We start from the raw sequence: 23,571 nt of genomic DNA on the forward strand, positions 1-23,571 counted from the left end.
GGAAGAGTGGATCGTGAGATCGACAGGCGGATCGGTGCGGCGTCTTCAGTAATGCGGACGTTGTACCGATCTGTTGTGGTGAAGAAGGAGCTGAGCCGGAAGGCAAAGCTCTCAATTTACCGGTCGATCTATGTTCCCATCCTCACCTATGGTCATGAGCTTTGGGTCATGACTGAATGGATAAGATCACGGGTACAAGCGGCCAAAATGAGTTTCCTCCGCCGGGTGGCGGGGCTCTCCCTTAGAGATAGGGTGAGAAGCTCTGCCATCCGGGAGGAACTCAAAGTAAAGCCGCTGCTCCTCCACATCGAGAGGAGCCAGATGAGGTTGCTCGGGCATCTGGTCAGGATGCCACCCGAACGCCTCCCTAGGGAGGTGTTTAGGGCACGTCCAACCGGTAGAGAGCCACAGGCAAGATCCAGGACACATTGGAAAGACTATGTCTCCCAGCTGGCCTGGGAACGCCTCGGGATCCCCCAAGAAGAGCTAGACGAAGTGGCTAGGGAGAGGGAAGTCTGGGCTTCCCTGCTTAGGCTGCTGCCCCTGCGACCCAACCTCGGCTATGCGGAAGATAATGGATGGATGGATGGATGGATAAACAAGTGAAGACCAAGTCTTTAAAATATTTTCTTGGATTTTCAAATTCTATTTGAGTTTTGTCTCTCTTAGAAGTAAAAATGTCGAGCAAATCAAGACCAGCATGCTAGTAAATAAATACAATTAAAAAAATAGAGGCAGCTCAATGGTAAGTGCTGCTATTTGAGCTATTTTTAGAACAGGCCAGCGGGCTCCCCATCTGGTCCTTACGGGCTACCTGGTGCCCGCGGGCAGCGCGTAGGTGACCCCTGGTTTTGGTGATCTTCCATCACGATCATGTATTCGGATCCCCCTCGCCTCCATAGATCACAACGAAAGCACCGCTCTTTAACCTAATTGGTCGAACCCTCGTCACGTGATCTTCCCCAACACGGGAGTTTCCGCGACAGCTGAGTAGTGGCGGCCAAAAGGCGATGTACTTATAATTCTCATCGTTTTTAACTCCGCGGACGCCAACTTGTGTATTATGGGTGACAAGAAGAGTCCCACAAGGTAAAAAAAAAAATAACAACCCACGAATGAAGACGCTTCAAAAGGTCATTCCCAGAAAAAAACGAGACGGCTTCGTAAATTGATGGATCTGTTTTCACTGTTTCATGGCGGCTAGCTTGTTAGCTTGTTGGTAGCCCCTTTTTAGTCGACTTCCTCGGGAGTTGAACTTACAGTAAGCGAGTCGTTGCGGGTTGGACTATATTCACGAAGGCGGTGTTCATAGCGAGCTTTGCCGCTGTTTGTATTATGCTTTTTTTTAAAGGCTAAAGCGGCAACTGAAGCCGCCCGCCGACGATGGCTGCTGGGACTGTAGCGTCTGCACCTTCAGGAACACAGCTGAGGCGTTCAAGTGCGTGATGTGCGACGTCAGGAAAGGCACGTCAACGCGGTAAGAATGATGTTCAAGTTTTAACGTACGCGAGTATGTAGTATTGTTTAGACAATCGGGACTGTTTTGGGTTTACAGAATGAGCGTTTAACACTTAATTTGTGGAATATCCGTCTGTGTAGTCTGACCTATTTTTAACCCCATTACAGTGAACTCACCATGTACGCATGACTTCAAACTGTCATTGTTGCAATGATGCAAAACTGATTGCAAATTATTGTTTTCAATTTTACAAAAAAAATCATACAATAGTCCAGTGGTTCGCAACCTTTTTTCAGTGATGTACCCCTGTGAACATTTTTTTAATTCAAGTACCCCCTAATCAGCGCAAACCATTTTTGGCTGAAAAAAAGAGATAAAGTAAATTGTAGCCCTATGTCATAAGTTTCTGATTTATTAAATTGTATAAGAGTGCAAAATATTGCTCAATTGTAGTGGTCTTTCCTGAACTATTTGGAAAAAAAGATATAAAAATAACTAAAAACTTGTTGAAAAATAAACAAGTGATTCAATTATAAATAAAGATTTCTACACAAAGAAGTAATCATCAAATTAAAGTTCCCTCTTTGGGGATTGTAATAGAGATCCATCTGGATTCATGAACTTAATTCTAAACATTTCTTCACAAAAAAATAAATCTTTAACATCAGTATTTATGGAATATGTCCACAAAAAATCTAGCTGTCAACACTGAATATTGGATTGTTGCATTTTTTTTTCACAGTTTGTGAACTTACATTCATATTTTGTTGAAGTATTATTAAATAAATATATTTATAAAAGATTTTTGAATTGTTGCTATTTTTAGAATATTTAAAAAAAAATCTCACGTACCCCTTGGCATACCTTCAAGTACCCCCAGGGGTACGCGTACCCCCATTTGAGAACCACTGCAATAGTCAATACTGTGAAAGTGACGCTGTTTCGTTTATGGATGCACAGCTGACCAATAATTCTATTACCGTCCAATCTGTCTCAAGGAAGTAGTGGAATCAAATTAATAGCATAAAAAATAAATCTCCTGTAGTGGATGGTATTACATCTGAGTTCTATAAACTATTTTCAGAAGCGCTGGCTCCATTCTTACTAAAAGTGTTTTGTGAAAGTAGTGATACAGGTGTCCAACGTTTCCTCTAAGGCAATGTTTTTCAACCACTGTGCCGCGGCACACTAGTGTGCCGTTAGATATTGTTTGGTGTGCCGTGGGAAATGATGCAACTTCACCTAATTGGTCCAAAAAATATTTTTTTTTACAAACGAATAATTATAATCTGCAAATACTGTGCCGTTCCTTAGTGTCTGTGCTGTGTAGAACTTGGCTGTAGAGCTGTGATCCCAATATGCAGACCACAGCGTGCAGGTAAAAAAAGCTATGTAACGCTTAAGCCAAAAATGAACAAAAGGGAAAGGAAAAGGCAATGAAGCATAGGTAAAACGACAATATAACTGAATTGATTACAAAGTAAAAAGAAACAGAATGCTGAACGACAGCAAAAACTTACAGCGTGTGGCGCAAAGACGGCGTCCACAAAGCACATCCCGTGCATGACAAGGCAATCAACAATGTCCCCACAAAGAAGAACAGCAACAACTTCAATAGCCTTGCTCGCTAACGCGAAGCAGGTGCAGGGACTAGCGCTCAAAGGAAGACATAAAACTGCTAGAGGGAAACACCAAAATAACAGCACAAGACAAGAACCAAAGCACTACACACAGGAAAACGCCAACAAACTCAAAATAAGGCACGAGGAGGACCTGGTGGAGTTTCATTTTTAATGTTTTCTGCTGGTGGTGTGCCTCCGGATTTTTATAAGGAAAAAAATGTGCCTTGCCTCAAAAAAGGTTGAAAAACACTGCTCTAAGGTGCAATTGCACACTGCTCACGCGTCCTCTGCGCACGGCAGATCTAGGCCGCACACAAAATCGAATAAAAATATAAGCGCTTACCAGTGTGCACGTCTCCCGTCGCTCACATGTGCGCCACTGAATGCTCAAGGAGCTTTGGCGTTTGGTCACACATATGAAAAATTGGAGGGAAAATAGCAGGTGTCCTAGCTTTTTCCAACTTTAACACAAGGCCTCATTACCCTTATACCCACACCAAACGAAGATTTGCCAATCATTGATAGTTGGCGTCCAAATAGCCTTCTAAACAATGACTATAAGATTGTACCTATTATTTTTGCTAAACGTTTAAAATTGGTTCTGAATTACATAATTGATGAGACAGTCAGAATTTATGAAAGGGAGGCACATATCGAAAAATATCAGGCTTGTACTTGACATACTGGATTACCCAGAAGTCATTAATGATAAAGGCTTCCTTCTTTTCTTGGACTTCTACAAAGCTTTTGACTCGATGGAACATTAACTAATCTTCAAAACACTTAACAAATTTGGCTTTGACAATTTTTCCGCAAAACAATCAGGACTTCATGCTGCAATGGTAATAGCTCGATAAAGTTAAAAACTGATACATCTCCAAGGTCCAAATAAAAAGGGGGATACGACAAGGTTGTCCAATTTTTCCATATCTATTTTTTTTTAGCCACTTAATTGTTATCTGTTCATATAAAACTATTCATTTAAAGAGGATCTCTATACTAGACAGAGAAACAACTATCAGCCTGGCTGATGACACAACACTCTTTTTGAAGGACTCTTCTCAAATTCCTCTCTCCTTGGATGTGATTCATGTATTCTCTTTGGCTTCTGGTCTCCATTTAAATGTGAATAAGTGTGAATTGATGGTTGTAAAGAGATGTGGCTGTCTATATGTAAAATTCCAATTAAGGAGAGTAATAATTACCTAGGAATACTTATTATACAAAAAATCTGAGTTCTAGATCGGTCTTGAACTTTACTCCAATTGTGGAAAAAAACAAGAAAAGATTTAACCAATGGCTGCAGAGAGACTTATCCTTAAAAGGCACAACCTTACTCTCCAAAGCATAAGGTATCTCCAGGCTTACGTATGCGGCTATTTCTTTAGATGTAAACCATAAAATATGTAATACTATTGACAAAATACTTGTTGACTTTATTTGGAAAAACAAAATTCATTATATTAAGAAATCTGTTATAATGAACAATTACTATCAGGGTGGTCTAAACTTTCTCGATTTCACTACACTTAAACATCACCTTCAAGATGAATTGGATAAGACACTATTTGAAAGATCCTACCTGAATTTGGAACTTCATATCTCATCATGTATTTTCTAATATTTGTTATTGTGTAACCAGAACATTGATAGGATTCTTGTTGCTCTTTCATACTTCCACAAACAAGCCCTGCTGACATGGTCTCTTCTCTACAAGCACAATTTCTCACCTACGAAATATTTCATTTGGAACACTAAAGACATATGTTACAAAAGGAAATATCTTTTCCTCAACAGTTGGTTCAATAATCGTATTATTTAATGAGTCAGCTTTTCAATAAGGAAGTTAAACTTTTTAATGACTAATAATTTCTCCACCATTTTAAGGTCCCTGTGAATCCCAAACAATTTGCCATTCTATTTGATTCCATTTTATCAGGTGTTATGTTGTTCAGGGCTTACTCATTTCCTCTTTCTGCTGTAACAATTGTGAATGATCCACTGGACACTCTTGTAGGGAAACTTTGTTTTAATCAGAAAAATCCGCAGCTTATTCCAAAAATGATTGTGTGTCTGTCTCCTATGTAATTTTGCTCTGGAATAATGTTGTGAATGACGTCTGCTGGGTCAAAACACGGTCTCTTCCTAACAGATATTTATTTACTTATGAACAAAGTCAAAGAGATTTCTTTCAAAATCCATCCATCCATCCATTTTCTACCGCTTATCATTCATGATTATTACCCGGTAAAGACTGTGATTGTTAGATACAAGAAGGACATTGATGTTACCTGCACCTTATGAAACATGCATCCACGATCTGTTTACTACCTGTTTTGGACTTGTGAAAGCACTCGATCACTATGGCAGGACATCTGTCACTTCATCCTGGACATTATTCATGACAAATTTGTGCTTTGTTTTGAATATGTGCTATTTGGAGTTACACAGTATGAGGTGATAGGTTGTTTGGCAACACTAAATTGGCCCTAGCGTGTGAATGTGTGTGTGAATGTTGTCTGTCTACTGTATTTGTGTTGGCCCTGCGATGAGATAGTGACTTGGAAAATGGATGGATGGATGGACGGACGGAGAAAACATTTGAAAATGAACTTTACCTTTGCAACCTCAAGCAGCCATGTTTCCATAGCAACAGTATGTGGCTTGTTGTCACAGTTGGCTTGCTTCCTACATATTTTGTGGTTTGCAGTTTTAATAATTTTAAAATCAAAAACAAGTACAGTTTTGAATATGCAGTATGTATATCCAGTAAACACGTGTGCACTTTTTCATTCATCACACACTGTTGTATTTATACTTTTTATAAACCAGTTATAACCTCATCCCAGGGAGTGCAGGTCCATATACTGCCTGCACACATTACTTGTAATCAGATCCAGTACAAATTCTCTATCAAAAACTTAAAGGGGAGCTGCATTGTTTTGAAATTTTGTGTAGTATTCACAATCCTTATGTAACACATGCACACTTTTTTATTATTTTTTATTTTTGCACTCTAAATAAATGCGAGCAAAAGTCAACTTAATGATGGGCACCAGAGTACCATTCCAATCTTGTAACATCACAAACTTTGTATGTATGAAATATCAATGGGCTATATGGCTATTGAATGACAGCCTTTTGGAAGTCATCTGATGGCTACTGCACTGTAAGTAGACTTTGATTCCAAACTGCTGCACTTTATATACTTCTGCACTTTAAACGAAGCTGCTGAAATACTGCAACTTGATCGCCCACTAATTTGTAACTCACATACCCTTTGTGTATTGTACTTGTATTTTAAATTGTTTATCATTATGAAATTTTTAATATTGTTGTGTATTTTATTCCTATGTAATTTAATTGGGGATGTTAGATGCACCATAAAATGACTACAGATGGAAATTAGCATGGTGCTAAATCTGGTGCAGTTTCTTCTTAATGTAGTTAAACTGCACATAGTCCTTCAAATAAACAAAAATCCAATGGACAGAGTCTTCCCAAACACTTCCATCAACATTTTATATATACTACAAATATATATGTAATGGAGTGACAGGCACATTCATAACATGTAATATTTATGTATTTTGCTAATTTTAAGCATACGGTGACACATTCATTTCACAAACACTTTTTCCTTAAACATTACTGAATACTACTCACTGCAAACTGGATGAAAGCCAACAAACATAAAACATCGCTTACTGTACAACGTCTGCTGGCATTAGGATGCCAACTGTTAGGATGTTGATATAATTCCGTTTAGATGAATGACTCAATCCTCGCGACGAAAATAGGGGGATGGAACCACGCATCTATTTCCGTCTTTCTCGCAATTACCTGGTCTAAATTGGCTGTCAAAGTTGATGAATTTATCGGATTATGTTCTCACCCTTCCATTATATAGGTGAGAGACATTTATGATCTAGAATGAATTTACACGACTTCAGAGGCGAGAAAGCAGCTCACTAGCTCATGTCAATGCAGCAGCTTAAAAGGAGTTACCTCACGGTGACAATGCGCTGCTAAAAAAATATCGCTAATATTTGGTTGAAATTCAGGTTAAAAAAAAAATGTGAATGAAGTATTGTTGGTGCTTTTTGGGTGGTTATTTATTGAGTTTTATGGTGGGAATAGACGCAATGATGTCATGACTTAATGGTTCCCATTCACTCCATTGTAAGCTGACTTATGTACAAATTAAAATGCATTTTAAAAAAGTCTGTTTTTTCTCTCATTAGGATTGTGAAATATAGTCAAAATTCCCCAAAAAATGCAGTTTGCCTATAACTCACTCTCAGCAAAGTATTCATTTTCAATGTTGGCGCATTGAATCTGCTCTCACATTTAAGCCTAACTTTAACCTTCATGTGTCTTTTAGGAAACCACGGCCTGTTTCTCAACTTGTGGTACAGCAAGCAAGTCAGCAATTTGCACCACCCACGCAAATTAAAAAGGAAAAGAAAGAAAAATCAGAGCAAGACAAGAGCGATAAAGATCCTTCGCTGAGGAAGAAAAGCTTAAAAAAGATGAGGTGTGTGTGTGTGTGTGTGTGTCAGCTACCAAATAGTTGTTGGTCTCTTGTCTTGTCACATAAGCGTTGTGGTGCCTCTCCTATCCAGGCCGAGGTTGAAAAACGTGGACAGGAGCAGCGCCCAGCATCTGGAGGTCACAGTCGGCGATCTAACAGTAATAATCACAGACTTTAAGGAGAAACCCAGACCGGCATCGACTTTAACAAACGCCACCTCGGCGGAACTGCACAGTCAAAGTGGCTCGAGCTCCGACAACACTGAACGAGGGGTTTCCCGATGCTCTTCGCCGCGGGGGGATGGCTCATCGGTCTGCGGAGACACTCACTAAATCCTCAGGACATCCCCTAACACGGCACAACGCATTTTTTGTAAACTCTTGACAGCCTCAAACTAGAGATCAACGTGCATGTTTTATAATGAGTTAGTGTTATGTTAGAATTGGCTTCCATGTTTGGTTGTTTTTGTCACTGCCTTCTCATAACGACGATCAATTGAGAGATAAACTGAGCAAACTGACAAGTAGCATTAAAGTCTTGCACGATGCAATGTAAAGTTTGTATCATATTGTAGTTTATTCTAAAATTGTGTTATTTGCACTTGAGGGGCATATTTTATTTTGTTCCCCAATGTCCCATCTGTTTGTCATTATTAGTTCATTACAACATTTTGTTTTTGTTTCAGCTTCTCATGTCTTTGGCTGCAATACCTATAAAAATATGGAACAGTATACTTTTTCACTTCATAATTCAGCATGATTTAATCATTGTTTATACTGTAAAATCCTAAAAATATAAAGAAAAAGAATATATTTTAGGTTAAAAAAAATAAGTGAAAATATCTGTCCATGAAGCTAGTTAATGTTACTTGATAAGATATCCTCAATTTAAATGTGTCTATAAGATAGAAATGAGTATTTTTATTCTGGAAACATGCATTATTCCAAAATAAAATTGTCAAACTAAGCATCCTTGGATGTTGCAAAATCCTTAAACGTGAAACCCAAAATATCTTATTTGAATAGTTATTTACTCAGTTGTAACATTTTAAAACTAGAATAGACAAAATATAATTATTCATGCTAAAATTAGGATGTCGTAAAGCCAATGACCAAAAATATGTATATAGCTCTTAAAACTAAAGACATTTTTAGAAAAAAAAAGTTCAATCTTGGCAGGTGGCAAATCGTGCAGTGTATACATGTATACACAGACTGTGTATTCTATATGTAATACAGCTGTTATTTTCATTGCATCATATGAGGCGCCCTATACATGAACAAAACCTTTTTAACGGGAGGAAATGCTCTGGTGGATTTTTGCAGGCAGATTCTAGGTTAGATCTTAAAAATGCAAAAATAATAAATAGTGCACTGTCGATACACATGGAGGTACAGTGTGTGTTTTATTGCAACCCCAAAAAAGATTTGCAATAAAAGAAAAGCATTTGAAATGTAAAAATATTTTGATTGCAAATTTTCTTTGGTTGCGTAAAAATACATTCATCCCCAAAATGAACAGCTTGTTTGAGATTTATTATCTTAATTGAGTACGGATTATTTTGCTACTGTTTTTTTTTTTTTTTTTTTTGCAAATTGATGCTTTGTTTACCATCACCCTTTCCAGTACAAACCATCCACAAATGTTGATTTTGTCTGCAGTGCATATTAAACATGCAACAGTGTTGTCTGTCTAATTGTAAATAATGCAGACGAGGCGTGTTAACTGAGTTCTCAACGTTTACTCACACAGCGTGCTGATAATCACATTCTAGCTGCCGGTATGGCGACATACTACCTTCTTGGGGCTACCGCGCATGCTCGTTATTACTGTTGCATGCTGGGTAGTGTAGGTCTTGTATTCTCGGCCTAGTCCTAGCTCATAACATCACAGCAACTAAGCGACTGGGCGCGGCTTAATCATGTCCACACGTCAACAAACACGTCAGCCGCTCTAAACTGCATGAAGTGTTTCGTCGCTTTGAAAGATTAACTCGGGTTGCTCAAGTCAGTTTCTATGTTGGCGACACATACACCAAGATGTCTCTATAGGCCACAGAACGCAAGATGCGATGTTATCTGCGTGCATTTCTCCTGTGCGCCGGGGTCGCCTTCGTGTCGGTCACCGCGGAGGATAGCCGGCGGAGGGGGATCAGCGAGCTGACGGTATCCGACGCAGGGAGGCATGACGCGGGGACCGTTGTCAGGAAAAGCCCTGGATTGACAGGCCGCAAACTGGACCGGTAGCTAATGCTACATAGCCAATGCCAATTGCCTTTATACTGTTTTATTTACAAACAATAACATTAATACAGCTGGAACATTTTAAGGTCAACATTGTAGTTATTTACTTGTTACTGTTTTTAACCATCGTTTTTTCATTTCAGCGTTTTCTTTAGTTTATTGTCCAGCAGTTAATTAACCAATCACCTGCCTTAAAAGCTTATACAAACGCCACCTGTTAGGAGTTAGCATTAATACAGCTCAGATTTAACCATTAACATCCTAATAGACTGTTGTAACGTTTAAAAGCACAATACAACATACAAAACGGGTCTTTTTATCCTATCAGGTGTAAGTCACAGCCAGTTTCTTACTGGAATCCATATTGGAGACTGCCTACTGATGTTTGTGGACTCAACTGCTTTTTGGAATCGTCCTTTGGGTATGCATACTCTGTGCAAATGTAATAGTCTAAAATGCTTCAATTCATACTTTAAAATATTGCAAGTGGCCGCACTTAAAAGGTACTGTTGCTGCAACCTAGGGGTCCCCAACCTTTTTTGCACCACAGACGGGTTTAATGTAGGCATTATTTTCAGGGACCTGCTTTCCACTTGTGCCAGAGAAATACAGCAAAACTAAGTTTGTGAAAAATACAACCCACTATAACGCTGAATTAGTGAGAGCTCTGGGCTTGTTTCTTTGCAATGAGAACCCCAGCAGGTTGATGGTAAACTGCAGATGGAAATCAGCCTTTGACTCCAATCTGTCACATTTACATTTTACATGTTCATTAATGTGCATTGTATCATGTCCCACGTTATAATAAATGGCAATTTCCTATGAGGAGTTTCATTGTACATCTATAAACAAGCTTATCGGTGTGTCTAGTGGGACTGGCATAAGTTACTCAGAGAAAATTGCAGTCGTTTACAAATTATTTTAATGTTTCTGTGCAGCCCAGTACCGGTCCCCGAATCTGTGGTTGGGGACCACTGCTATATACCCAAATACTTCATTTTTGTAGAATAACAGTTGCTGTTAGGCATACAGTAATGGCTGTAATCTATCCTTGACAGGGTTTCACGATTTCAAAAAAAAAAAAGTGATTTTTATGTCTTATACAGCCCTGTGATGAGGTGGCGACTTGTCCAGGGTGTATATCGCCTTCCGCCTGAATGCAGCTGAGATAGGCTCCAGCACCCCCCACAACCCCAAAAGGGACAAGCGGTAGAAAATGGATGGATGTTTTATACATAATAATGCATAAACATGTGGAAAAAATAACGAGTGAAAGAAGACGTTAATTTTAGACTGTCAGTCATCATATTCTTATCTCAAAGTGCCACGCATTTCAACAAAATGCAATAATCTTCTTTCAAAACTATTTACACAGAAAGACTCAGATCTTTGTCTACATCATGCTCTTAAACTGAAGAAATAACCGAGAAAAACTATGCAGTGTTTATAATGTAATATAATCATAATAATGCAAGTAACCATTTTTAAAAGATATATACTTATTTTTCATTACTGTAGAAATGTTTACAATTTTACTACAATTGGAAGGGAAATATCTTTTATCCAAAATAACTAAACAAAAAAAATGTATTAAGCTAAAATTAGCTCATATTGCCCGTCCAATTTGAAGCTGAAATATTACCACAACGGTGCATTTGACTTTGTAACCATATTTTCCCTCCAAATTTTTGTTACTTTGCGGCACTTCCCACTAAGCAAGTCGTGGAGCTCTTTGTCTGTAATTACTGTGTGTAAACCTTGTGCCACACTCTCCGCCCACCGAGACAAAGACTGTAGATGACTAAAAGAGGGCCCAATGCGTTCAGTTAATGCTACCGTTAAATAAACACGCTCAGATGCTGAGAGCGCTGCACAGTCAGACCTCTTTTTCCAAATGAACGCAAGGCTCAATAACTTTGATTGGCGAACATGTTTGTCACTCTAATGTCAGTGACGGTGGACAACCCCCCCAAAACCTTAGCCTCTTGCGGTTATTTATCACTATTTAAAACGTCGATGTTGATTAATCGTGTAGCCCTAGTCCTTGATATGTATTCTTGTACCTGTTAACCCTAATAACGATTCCAACTTCACTGGGGTCTGTGGATCTCTTCACTGGATGTGTAAAGAGAGAATAACAACTAATGCCGTTTGTCATATTGTGTTTGGCCTGTAAGAGACGACAATAAGGCAGTCTATGAAGCCGAGAAGCAAGGCGAGGGGAGCAGTCACGTGGCCGTGGTAGCCTGTGGACCCCGGCTGGACGAGACTCTAACCATGCTGAAGTCTGCCGTCCTGTTCAGCAAAAAGCCTGTGAAATTTTACATCTTTGCCGAAGACGAGCTTCACAGCAGCTTCAGAGATGCAGTAAGCGTCTGCGCCAAATTACTGCGCATTAATGCACACGGAGTAAACGAGTCCCAGCAGAAGAGTTGTATGTGAAACTTAAACTTTTCAACGCTAATATTTCTTAAAATGTCAAAATACATTGAGTCAACAAAGCTCATATTATTGTGGTTTCGGAACTGCTACTCATACTGGTTCTAATGAATAAGATGAAATGAGAGGTCTCAGTATAATGCAGTGCAGTTCAATACCACTGCAAACTACAACCTCACTCATTAGAATCATATTTACTGCCACAAAAGTTTGCATGACGAGTACAGCAAACCAACAATCTGAATAAAAAACAGGCTGCACTTTGTACAACCCTGTATTTATTTACACATATTATCCTGCCCTTTTCAGGAGGTTAGAATTGTGTTAGGCAGAAAGGTAAACTGTCCTTTAAAGTACAGCTGAAACAACTTCTAACTAGAGGTTAAATCAGGTGTCCCCAAACTATTTGACTCAGGGGCTGCTTTGGGTTAAAACAATTTGGCTGGGGACCAGACTGTCTGTCTGTCTGTCTGTCTGTCTATCTGTCTCTGTGTGTGTGTGTGTGTGTGTGTGTGTGTGTGTGTGTGTGTGTGTGTGTGTGTGTGTGTGTGTGTGTGTGTGTGTGTGTGTGTGTGTGTGTGTGTGTGTGTAATTTGTGGACGCTGTCTGCTTCACATTTCCTGTAAGTGTTTTTAGATAATAATTTTATATATGTGTGTGTATATATATATATATTTATATATATATATATTCCTCCTGCACTAATTGACTGAAAGAGTATGCACTTGATGCATTTTTAAACAATATGATTTGCCTGAGACACTAGGAGACACAGAGTAACGAGCGGTAGAAAATGGATTAGAAAGGTCAGATTACAAAAAGAAATCCCCCAAAAATGTGTACACATATATATATATATATATATATATATATATATATATATATATATATATATATATATATATACACACACATATATAAAATTATTATCTAAAAACACTTACAGGAAATGTGAAGCAGACAGCGTCCACAAATTACGAGCGTACTTGAGCTCAGCATAAAAAGGATTCTCTGTAGTAACCAGTGAATAGAGAATAATGTCCTTTCAAACCAATGATGTCACAAGCTTAACTTAAATAGTGCTAATTACAAAACAGAAATCAGGTGAGGGGAAAAGTGTTCAAAAACATGCGTAAAGCTGCTGCTGGAAAGGGGAAAACAGTAAGTGAAAAACCACAAATTAAGCGCGAAAGACAGGAACATAAATTACACTCAGAAAATCATCAAGAAACGCAAAATAAGACAAGCCGTGACATTGGGTTAATAATCTTTGCTTTTTGGGACATGTTGAATAGTGCAAGTGTAAACGTTACGTTACCTAATGAAACGTGTTCAGCATGCCCAAAACAAATACACTACATTATCTTGTAATATATACACTTATATGTGCATGAAACACACAAAATAACCTTTTATTTTCTATTTTCCTTTAAGCTTCACTCCTGGCCTCGATCTGTTCGGGCTCGGTTCAACTTCACCATCTACTCCATCATTTTCCCTACGGAGAATGAGAACGATTGGAGGAAACTCTTTAAACCGTGTGCCTCTCAAAGGCTCTTTTTGCCAGTATGTTCATCCAACATCTTCAGCAATCAAACATCTACAAAAATAATGCTAAAAAATAAATTTGCTATTTTCCCTAAGCTCATCCTGAAGGAGGTGGACTCCTTGCTGTATGTGGACACAGATATCCTCTTTCTGCAGCCTGTGGAAGACATCTGGGCCCTCTTCACGGAGTTCAACGCAAGCCAGCTGGCCGCCGTGGCTCCAGAACATGAGGAGCCACGTATCGGCTGGTATAATCGCTTCGCCCGCCACCCTTACTACGGACAGACTGGCATCAACTCAGGGGTCATGCTCATGAACATGACACGCCTCAGGGAAACTTTTTTTAAGGTAGGCTCGTTTTGTTTTGCTAAAAAAGGTATCAATGAGAAAGCTGAGATATACTGGAAGGGTAAATCTTGATGCATTTTATTAAGTCATATTAAACATAGCCCATTTGTATTACCTCAAATTAAACTAAGAGGTACACGTGGGAGAAAATGGATGTATGAAAACTAAATTGCCCAATTGATGGAGAGGTTTGATAAAGAGGTGTCGATATCGTAATTCAAACGTTTTTTTAGTATGAGTTTCCTCTATTTTTTGGAGTTCATTAGAAGTGATGGTTCTGCCATTTCTAAAATTCTAAATTTGCTGATTTATTTTTGCATTGTGTTCTTCTAGAATGATATAACTGCTGTTACACTTAAGTGGAGTGAAATATTGATTCCCCTCCTGCACAAGTACAAACTCAACATCACCTGGGGGGACCAGGACCTTCTCAATATCATATTCTACCATAACCCAGGTGCGTGCGCATGCATTTCACAACAGTGTTTGAAGTCATTACTTACCAAAGTGAAGTGCTCTGGTGCTACTGCAGAAAGCCTCTATGTGTTCCCCTGCCAATGGAACTACCGTCCAGACCACTGTGTTTATGGCAGCAACTGCAAGCTGGCAGAGAAGGAGGGCGTCTTCATTCTTCATGGGAACAGGGGAGTCTACCATAACGAAAAGCAGCCAGCGTTTAGAGCCGTCTATGAGGCCATCAAACAGGTATGGAACACTTAAACGCGTATCTTGTTAGTCATTGTTGAATCTAGGAAAGGACACAAATACACACACGCACCAGTGTTCTGTAATTTGTTGGTACTTTATTACTTTATTTTGGGTTGAGAGCAAACTTTATCCCCTGCAATGAAGTAAGTTTTCCAAACAGTGTGTTTTGCTAATGATTTCAACTGCCTCAAGAAAAACATTTTACTTCCAAATTTGCTCCAGTCATATATATATATATATATATATATATATATATATACAGTGCCCTCCATAATTATTGGCACCCCTGGTTGAGATGTGTTAAAAGCCTTAAAATAAATTCAGTGTTTATTGCAGAAGAATACTGTCACACTGAAAATTGTAGGAAAATGTAGCCTTCAACTCAAATGAATTGTAAGAAAATAAAAAAATCCCTGACTAAAAAATAATTATTTTTCATTAAATCACCTGTTCCACAATTATTGGCACCCTTAACAATTCCCAGGAAATAAATATAATTGAAGCATTTCTGTCATTTCTACAGTAGTTTACAAAGTTTACCAGAGTACGTAGGAACATTTAATTAGTAATTCATCACTTCCTGTTTCCCTGGGGTATAAATATGACGTGACACCGAGGCCATTTCTCTTATCCACTCTTAAACATGGGAAAGACAAAGGAACACAGCATACAAGTGAGGCAGATGTGCGTCGACCTTCACAGGTCAGGCAGAGGCTACAAGAAGATTGCCACTCAACTGCAGCTGCCCATATCCACTGTGAGAGGAATAATTAAGAAGTTCAAAACAACTGGAACAGTGGTAAATAAGCCTGGACGAGGACCCAAGTTTATTTTGCCACCACGCACAGTGAGGAGGATGGTAAGAGAAATCAAAAGATCTCCAAAGCTCACTGTTACAGAATTACAACAAATGGTAGCATCCTGGGGTCACAAAGTCTCCAAATCAACCATCAGGCGCTGTCTACACGCCAACAAGCTGTTTGGGAGGCATGCACGGAGAAAACCTTTCCTCACTCACAATCATAAACGCAAGCGTCTGGAGTTCGCCAAACGGTATTGGGGCTTCAACTGGGACCGTGTGCTTTGGTCAGATGAGACCAAGATTGAGCTTTTTGGCAACAAACACTCTAAGTGGGTCTGGCGTACCACGAAAGATGCGCATGCTGAAAAGCACCTCATACCCACTGTGAAGTATGGGGGTGGGTCAGTGATGCTGTGGGGCTGTTTCACTTCCAAAGGCCCTGGGAACCTTGTTAGGGTGCATGGCATCATGAATGCTTTGAAATACCAGGACATTTTAAATCAAAATCTGTTGCCCTCTGCCCGAAAGCTGAAGCTGGGTCGTCACTGGGTCTTTCAGCAAGACAATGACCCTAAACATATGGCCAAATCTACACAGAAATGGTTCACCAGACACAAAATCAAGCTCCTCCCATGGCCATCTCAGTCCCCTGACCTCAACCCCATTGAGAACCTGTGGGGTGAGCTGAAAAGGAGAGTACAGAGGAGAGGACCCAGGTCTCTGGATGATTTAGAGAGATTCTGCAAAGAGGAATGGCTGAAAATCCCTCTTTCTGTCTTTGCCCATCTTGTGAAACATTATAGGAGAAGATTAGGTGCTGTTTTGTTGGCAAAAGGGGGTTGTACAAAATATTAACACCAGGGGTGCTAATAATTGTGACACACATTATTTGATGTCAAATAATTATTTCTTTATGTGGGATTTTTTCCCCACTGAATAAATGCACTTGTATTGAAGGTTGGATTTTTCTCTTTTTTTCCATTAAGGTCCCATATTATTTAGAAAAAAAATAAAATAATTGGAAGCTAAAAAACACATCTCAACCAGGGGTGCCAATAATTATGGAGGGCACTGTATATGTGTATGTATATATATATATATATATGTGTATGTATGTATATATATATATGTGTATATATGCATGTATATATATATGTATATATGCATGTATATATATATGTATATATGCATATATATGTATATATATATATATGCATGTATATATATATGTATATATGCATATATATGTGTATATATATATATATATATGCATATATATGTATATATATATATATATATGTATATATATATGTATATATGCATATATATGTATATATATGAATGTATATATATATATATATTTATCAGGGCTGCGAATCTTTGGGTGCCCCACGATTCGATTCAATATCGATTCTTGGGGTCGCGATTCGATTATAAATCGATTTTTTCGATTCAACGCGATTCTCGATTCAAAAACAATATTTTTCCGATTCAAAAGGATTCTGTATTCATTCAATACATAGGATTTCAGCAGAATCTACCCCAGTCTGCTGACATGCTAGCAGAGTAGTATATATTGTTTTAAAAGCTTTTATAATTGTAAAGGACAATGTTTTATCAACTGATTGCAATAATGTACATTTCTTTTAACTGTTAAACGAACCAAAAATATGACTTATTTTGAGTTTGAAACCTTTGGTCTGGACCATTACACGTGGCAAATGGAACTAACTGTCCCACAGTGAAGCTGGCCTAGGCACTTGTATTGTGTTTGTAAATACCCCAAACCAAGATGTAACGTCTGCTTGTTCTCCTCCCACCAACAGTACTCCTTTGGCGACAACATGGAGACCTCACTGCTTCAGCCCCTGGAAGCATCTCTACAGACCACCACACATTCTTATTGTGGACGGGTGAGCCACCTGTTTACAAAGAAGCTGAAACAGAGTATAAAGTCTGTCATACAGGGAAGGTGATTACGGTAGTCCAGAAATCACACCCCAACTCCCAATACCGTAATTTAGATCTATTCTGTCAAGTATCATATTTTCCAGACTATAGAGCAGACTGGTATATTAGCCGCACCACAGGGTGTAGGCTAGTATAGTACTGCCATACTATTGAATCATATCCGGTACTATACCGCCACTAAAAGGTACTGCCCCCACCCCCCCTCATGACATAGCTGGTCTTACAAGCAGAGGAACATGTTTGGCAGTGCACAATCACAGTACTTACAAGCAGACACGGTGTGTATACATAAAAAGGAGAATGGAAGTATTTCGGCCAAAAAAAGTAAAGATAAAGGTCAAGTTATAACACTGAAACGCCCTCAGGAAGAGGTGCTTTAAGACATGGCTAGCTAGCTAGCGGCTGCTGTCCTTCCGCAGTCGGAGGTGTTTTAGCTACCTCTAATTCACTAATCCTGGCCTCAATGGCGACAAATAAAGTGCGTTTCTTACAAGTATTATTGTCACTGCAGGACGAGGAATAGCTAAACTTACTTAATTAAACGCCGTAGGATATAATAGTTCACCGCTAACAAAAGCTAGCGCTCCTCAATGTAAACAAATTCACTGTATCATTACAGTGGATCTACACCTGACATCCACTGTAATGATACCAAGTACAATAGGATATCTAGTCATTATTACTATGATTACATCGATATATTTTTTAATCATCGCAAAATCTTTTTTATTCATATTATGTTTATAAACTCAGTAAATACGTCCCTGGACACATGAGGACTTTGAATATGACCAATGTATGATCCTGTAACTACTTGGTATCGGAATGGGTGGAATCATTCAAAACTAATGTAAAGTATCAGACAACCGAAGAATAAGTGATTATTACATTTTAACAGAAGTGAACAGAAAATACCCAAATCCATCCATCCATTCTTTTGAGGTCGCGGGGAGTCGCTGGTGCCTCTCAGATGCATTCGGACGGTAGGTGGTGTACACCCTGGACAAGTCGCCACCTCATCGCAGAAAATAATCAAATATTAACAGTAAATGAACAGGTAGCTTAATAATTCATTTTTAAACTTTGTCTTTCATAATGTTGACAAAATAATAGAATATAAATGACACAATATGTTACTGCATACGTCAGACTAATTAGGAGCCTTAGTTTGCTTACTTACTAATAAAAGACAAGTTGTCTAGTATGTTTACTATTTTATTTAAGGACAAAATTACAATATGAAACATATGTTTAATGTACCGTACATTTTTTTGTTAAGATGAAGCCAATAATGCCATTTTTTGTCATCTTCTTCATTTACAAAAGTATGAAAAAACATTTGTGTACCAGTACCTAAATACTGGTATCAGTACAACCCTAAGTGCGCTAAAAAAATGACAAGAAATGACAGGCAAAAGTCAATTTCTAGTTCCTAACCTATCTGTTTTAAACACTTTTGAAAGTATGTCATGACTAATTCTGCAAATCTGCCCCTCCGCCCAACCCACCAAGTAGTCTGTGGGAAAGACGAATCTTCGTGTTTTAAGTAAATAAACGACCTGTATCTTTGAATAGTTCCATGCCCTTCATCTGTTTTCAAACAGTTCCACGGCTTTCTTCAAAGATTTTTGGTACATGCCTCCCAATAAGCTGCATGACAAACACATAGGTGCCTACTGAATTATTATCTATTTATAACTGCCATACTGTGTGTGTGATTTGAGTGGTACTACTTAATTTTTTATGTGTTTGAGTGCTGCTTCATATGAAATACTATCAGCACTTCCTTTTCATTTTCCCCCTCACCATGGAAGAAAACATGTCGAGATTACTTTGGCCCTCCAAAGATTATTACATTTCACAGCAGAAAGAGGGGGATATGTATTAATGGCAAGATCATGACAATAATAAGAGGAATAATACATTTTGTTTAGAATCACTTTTCAAAAAAACTTAATTCGCAACAAGTAGAGTTAACAGAATATATGACTTCATACACACTACCTACAGTCCAGTAAGGTAGAATAAAGAACAATTGTTCCTTTCTATTTTCACATTTTGGTACAAATGAGTGACTTGTGACAAAGCCAAGCAAAATAATGACTTGAACTGGTTGTGTTATGTCTTTAAATTAATTATTTATATTATATTCAATATTTGTACGAGCCATGTACACAGCTGTAATGTTTGCAGCTGATGCTAGCATTAAACTTGAATGTCTTAAAGTAAAGTGGAAAATCAAGTTGACTTCATATGTTTTGGTTTCATTGTGTACATTGAACCATATCCAATTGTATTTACACCACAAAGTATGTGAAAACGCTGTTTGAACATCATAAAATGCCACAAATTCAGTCACCCATTTTGAATACCTTTGGCTATTTTCGGAGATTGACATCACGGTAGTAACACTTCTGCACTCTGACCATGTTATTAGATTTGTTGTTTATCATTCACAATCCTTATAGGCTTGGCTTTTCTGTGCAATTGAAATCGTAAATAAATAGCCAACAATTGATTCAACAGATGGAGGATCCCCTCATTATACTCTAAAACAGTGGTTCTCAAATGGGGGTACGCGTACCCCTGGGGGTACTTGAAGGTATGCCAAGGGGTACGTGAGATTTTTCAAAAATATTCTAAAAATAGCAACAATTCAAAAATCCTTTATAAATATATTTAACAATAATACTTCAACAAAATATGAATGTAAGTTCATAAACTGTGAAAAGAAATGCAACAATGCAATATTCAGTGTTGACAGCTAGATTTTTTTGTGGACATGTTCCATAAATATTGATGTAAAAGATTTATTTTTTTGTGAAGAAATGTTTAGAATTAAGTTCATGAATCCAGATGGATCTCTATTACAATCCCCAAAGAGGGCACTTTAAGTTGATGATTACTTCCCCATATTTGTCGAAATCTTCATTTATAATTGAATCACTTGTTTATTTTTCAACAAGTTTTTAGTTATTTTTACATCTTTTTTTCCAAATAGTTCAAGAAAGACCACTACAAATGAGCAATATTTTGCACTTTTACCGTAATTTCCGGACTATAAGCCGCTACTTTTTTCCCCTCGTTCTGGTCCCTGCGGCTTATACAACGGTGCGGCTTACGGTAACCAGGGGCGCGCACTACCGAGGATGCGCGAGACCGAGGCAGACATCTGGCGCCAGGTAACGAGAGCAAAACAAAGAGAAGGCGAGCGTCAGCGACAGTTTGCGCGAAGGAAGTGTTCATGCAAACACCCTCAATATGGAAAACAAACAGAAAAGTGCATATGATGCTGCTTTTAAGTTAAGGGCAATCGATCTGGCTGTCACAGAAGGAAATAGAGCTGCTGCACGTACCCTTGACATCAATTAATCAATGGTGAGACATTGGAGACGACACCATGAAGGCGAGCACTTTGTATTACTTTGCACCGTTGTATTATTTGTACTCTGCACGAATGCTGTTCGCCATGTCAAAGATGTGAAAGTTTGATTGAACGATTGAAAGATTTATTGTTAATAAATAGGACGCTTTGCGTTCCCAAACTGTCATCTCTGTCCCGACAATCCCCTCCGTGGTAGCAGGAACCCCTATATACTATGGTAATTACACATCAAAACGCCTGCGGTTTATAGTCTGGTGCGGCTTATATATGGCGCAATCTGTATTTTCCCCTACATTTAGCTGGTGCGGCTTATAGTCAGGTGCGCCTTATAGTCCGGAAATTACGGTATACAATTTAAGAAATCAGAAACTGATGACATAGTGCTGCATTTTACTTCTTTATCTCTTTTTTTCAACCAAAAATGCTTTGCTCTGATTAGGGGGTACTTGAATTAAAAACATGTTCACAGGGGGTACATCACTGAAAAAAGGTTGAGAACCACTGCTCTAAAACATCCAGAAACTGCCAACAATATTCCATTTACACGTCATGACCTGAAAATTAACCAAATATGAGTGATATAGTTATAAGTGCCAACGCAGATGGACTATTTTACCGGCGCATTGACAGCAGTGCTATTGTTGACACATTGAGCCGACAGCTGCTTCTGCTTGGTCTCAAACTTGCTAAAAGTAAATTATAGATTATAATTCTTGCATCTCTCACCTGCTAGTCGACAAATGTGACCATGGTCTCACAGGCTGGTCCACTTTCATATCCCCAGAGATGGCGAAATAGACCCCATAATATGCTTTCTGCAGGAACTTTTTTTTACCTTTCACGAGGATTGCGATTGAACCTTCATCTAAACGGAATTATGTGAGTTTACGTCCCGTCCCAGCAAGAGTGGGAATATTATAGTTAGAACTTATTGCTCTTCCTCTTTGTGTTTGGGCTCAATAATATAAGGATCATAATTTTCCCAAAAGTAATCGTTGTTGGCTCTCACAAAGTCTGCTTGATTTGCATTCTTGTTGATGGGGAAGGGATCTGTGGTTCCTAGACCGACATCACGTGATCACGTGACTGGCTTCCTCATTATCTCGGGAATCTCTGTGAGATTGATACTATTTTGATCATATCTATTTATCTGCAAACTTTGGAAGTCTTTAGGTTTCATAAATCAGACATACGGTATATGAAAATAGCTTCAATACAGAGGCAACTTCTTTTTCCACTCTACTCCTCCTTTAATCCTTAAAGCAACATGTTAGCAGTGTCCTGGCTGATCCACCAATATTACAGTAAATACCACTAATTAACAATGTTGTATTTGTCATTATAGCTCAACATGAGATTGTGTTTGGAGGTACAGGATAGCTTGTATGGTGTCAAACAAATACAAAATACACCAAAAGTATTTAACATTCCTTAGTATTTATTTATTTGTTTTACTTTTAAGTGTAGTACTCTTAATGATGCAATCATTGTATTGGCGGTCAAGCCTATTTGGTACATGGATGATGTTTTTGTCAAAGTACAACAATATTTGTTACATTTTTTACTGGCATGCCAGCATCAAGAACGACTAAATAGATTATATTCTATAAAAAAAATGCTGACTGGGTTTTTATTGAGTATAGAATTGCTATCAAAGATTGATTATTTCTACTTAGGTAGTTTGGCTGAGTGATCGCCAATAACATGTTATGTTATATTACAAACTCCGTTTCCATATGAGTTGGGAAATTGTGTTAGATGTAAATATAAACGGAACACAATGATTTGCAAATCATTTTCATCCTATATTTAGTTGAATATGTTACAAAGACAACATATTTGATGTTCAAACTGATAAACATTTTTTTGTTGCAAATAATCATTACTTTTAGAATTTGATGCCAGCAACACGTGACAAAGAAGTTGGGAAAAGTGGCAATAAATACTGATAAAGTTGAGGAATGCTCATCAAACACTTATATGGAACATCCCACAGGTGTGCAGGCTAACTTGGAACAGTTGGGTGCCATGATTGGGTATAAAAACAGCTTCCATGAAATGCTAAGTAAGTCACAAACAAGGATGGGGCGAGTGTCACCACTTTGTAAGCAAATTTTCAAACAGTTTTAGAACAACATTTTTAAACGAGCTGTTGCAAGGAATTAAGGGATTTTACCATCTACGGTCTGTAAAATCATCAAAAGGTTCAGAAAATCTGGAGAAATCACTGCACGTAAGCGATGATATTACGGACCTTTGAACCCTCAGGCTGTACTGCATCAAAAACCGACAGTGTGTAAAGGATATCACCACATGGGCTCAGGAACACTTCATAAAACCACTGTCAGTAATTCCAGTTGGTCGCTACATCTGTAAGTGCAAGTTAAAACTACTATGCAAAGCCAAACCCATTTATCAACAACAACCTGAACGCCGCCGGCTTCGCTGGGCCCGAGGCCATCTAAGATGGACTGATGCAAAGTGTTCTGTGGTCTGACGAGTCCACATTTCA

At 38.4% G+C, this 23,571-nt stretch overlaps 3 protein-coding genes across 5 annotated transcripts in view; 2 read left to right on the plus strand and 1 right to left on the minus strand.

Annotated features, from left to right (window-relative positions):
* Positions 1–23,571, minus strand: part of LOC133562931 (periphilin-1-like) — a 94,337-nt gene that overhangs the window by 64,997 nt on the left and 5,769 nt on the right. For both annotated transcript variants that reach the window (XM_061916768.1, XM_061916769.1), the window contains exon 2: positions 14,697–14,843. The gene's annotated coding sequence lies outside the window, so the exon portion shown is untranslated. The remainder of the gene's footprint in view (positions 1–14,696; positions 14,844–23,571) is intronic.
* LOC133562933 (YY1-associated factor 2-like) lies at positions 933–8,346 on the plus strand. The gene is made up of 4 exons (XM_061916772.1): positions 933–1,089; positions 1,352–1,477; positions 7,466–7,618; positions 7,707–8,346. The coding sequence occupies exons 1-4, from the start codon at positions 1,064–1,066 to the stop codon at positions 7,945–7,947; spliced, it is 546 nt and encodes a 181-aa protein (XP_061772756.1). The 5' UTR covers positions 933–1,063; the 3' UTR covers positions 7,948–8,346.
* On the plus strand, positions 8,479–19,921 carry LOC133562930 (glucoside xylosyltransferase 1-like). 2 transcript variants are annotated; one of them, XM_061916765.1, is made up of 7 exons: positions 8,479–9,857; positions 10,187–10,279; positions 12,036–12,225; positions 13,732–14,193; positions 14,527–14,650; positions 14,726–14,898; positions 17,530–19,921. In XM_061916765.1, the coding sequence occupies exons 1-7, from the start codon at positions 9,682–9,684 to the stop codon at positions 17,677–17,679; spliced, it is 1,368 nt and encodes a 455-aa protein (XP_061772749.1). In that variant the 5' UTR covers positions 8,479–9,681; the 3' UTR covers positions 17,680–19,921. The 2 variants fall into 2 exon arrangements, with proteins under 2 accessions (XP_061772749.1, XP_061772750.1); XM_061916766.1 differs by lacking the exon at positions 10,187–10,279.

This window comes from Nerophis ophidion, linkage group LG12, assembly GCF_033978795.1.
Source record: "Nerophis ophidion isolate RoL-2023_Sa linkage group LG12, RoL_Noph_v1.0, whole genome shotgun sequence".
Lineage (NCBI taxonomy): Eukaryota > Metazoa > Chordata > Actinopteri > Syngnathiformes > Syngnathidae > Nerophis > Nerophis ophidion.

What these genes read in the sequence shown, in the direction of transcription:
- LOC133562933 (XM_061916772.1), top strand. Translation starts at nt 1,064, where the DNA reads ATGGGTGACAAGAAGAGTCCCACAAG. An exon ending in GACAAGAAGAGTCCCACAAG is followed by an intron (nt 1,090 to 1,351) that starts GTAAAAAAAAAA and finishes TTTTTTTTAAAG; the next exon opens with GCTAAAGCGGCAACTGAAGC. An exon ending in AGGAAAGGCACGTCAACGCG is followed by an intron (nt 1,478 to 7,465) that starts GTAAGAATGATG and finishes TGTGTCTTTTAG; the next exon opens with GAAACCACGGCCTGTTTCTC.
- LOC133562930 (XM_061916765.1), top strand. Translation starts at nt 9,682, where the DNA reads ATGCGATGTTATCTGCGTGCATTTCTCCTGTGCGCCGGGGTCGCCTTC. An exon ending in TCAGGGAAACTTTTTTTAAG is followed by an intron (nt 14,194 to 14,526) that starts GTAGGCTCGTTT and finishes GTGTTCTTCTAG; the next exon opens with AATGATATAACTGCTGTTAC. An exon ending in TCTATGAGGCCATCAAACAG is followed by an intron (nt 14,899 to 17,529) that starts GTATGGAACACT and finishes TCCCACCAACAG; the next exon opens with TACTCCTTTGGCGACAACAT.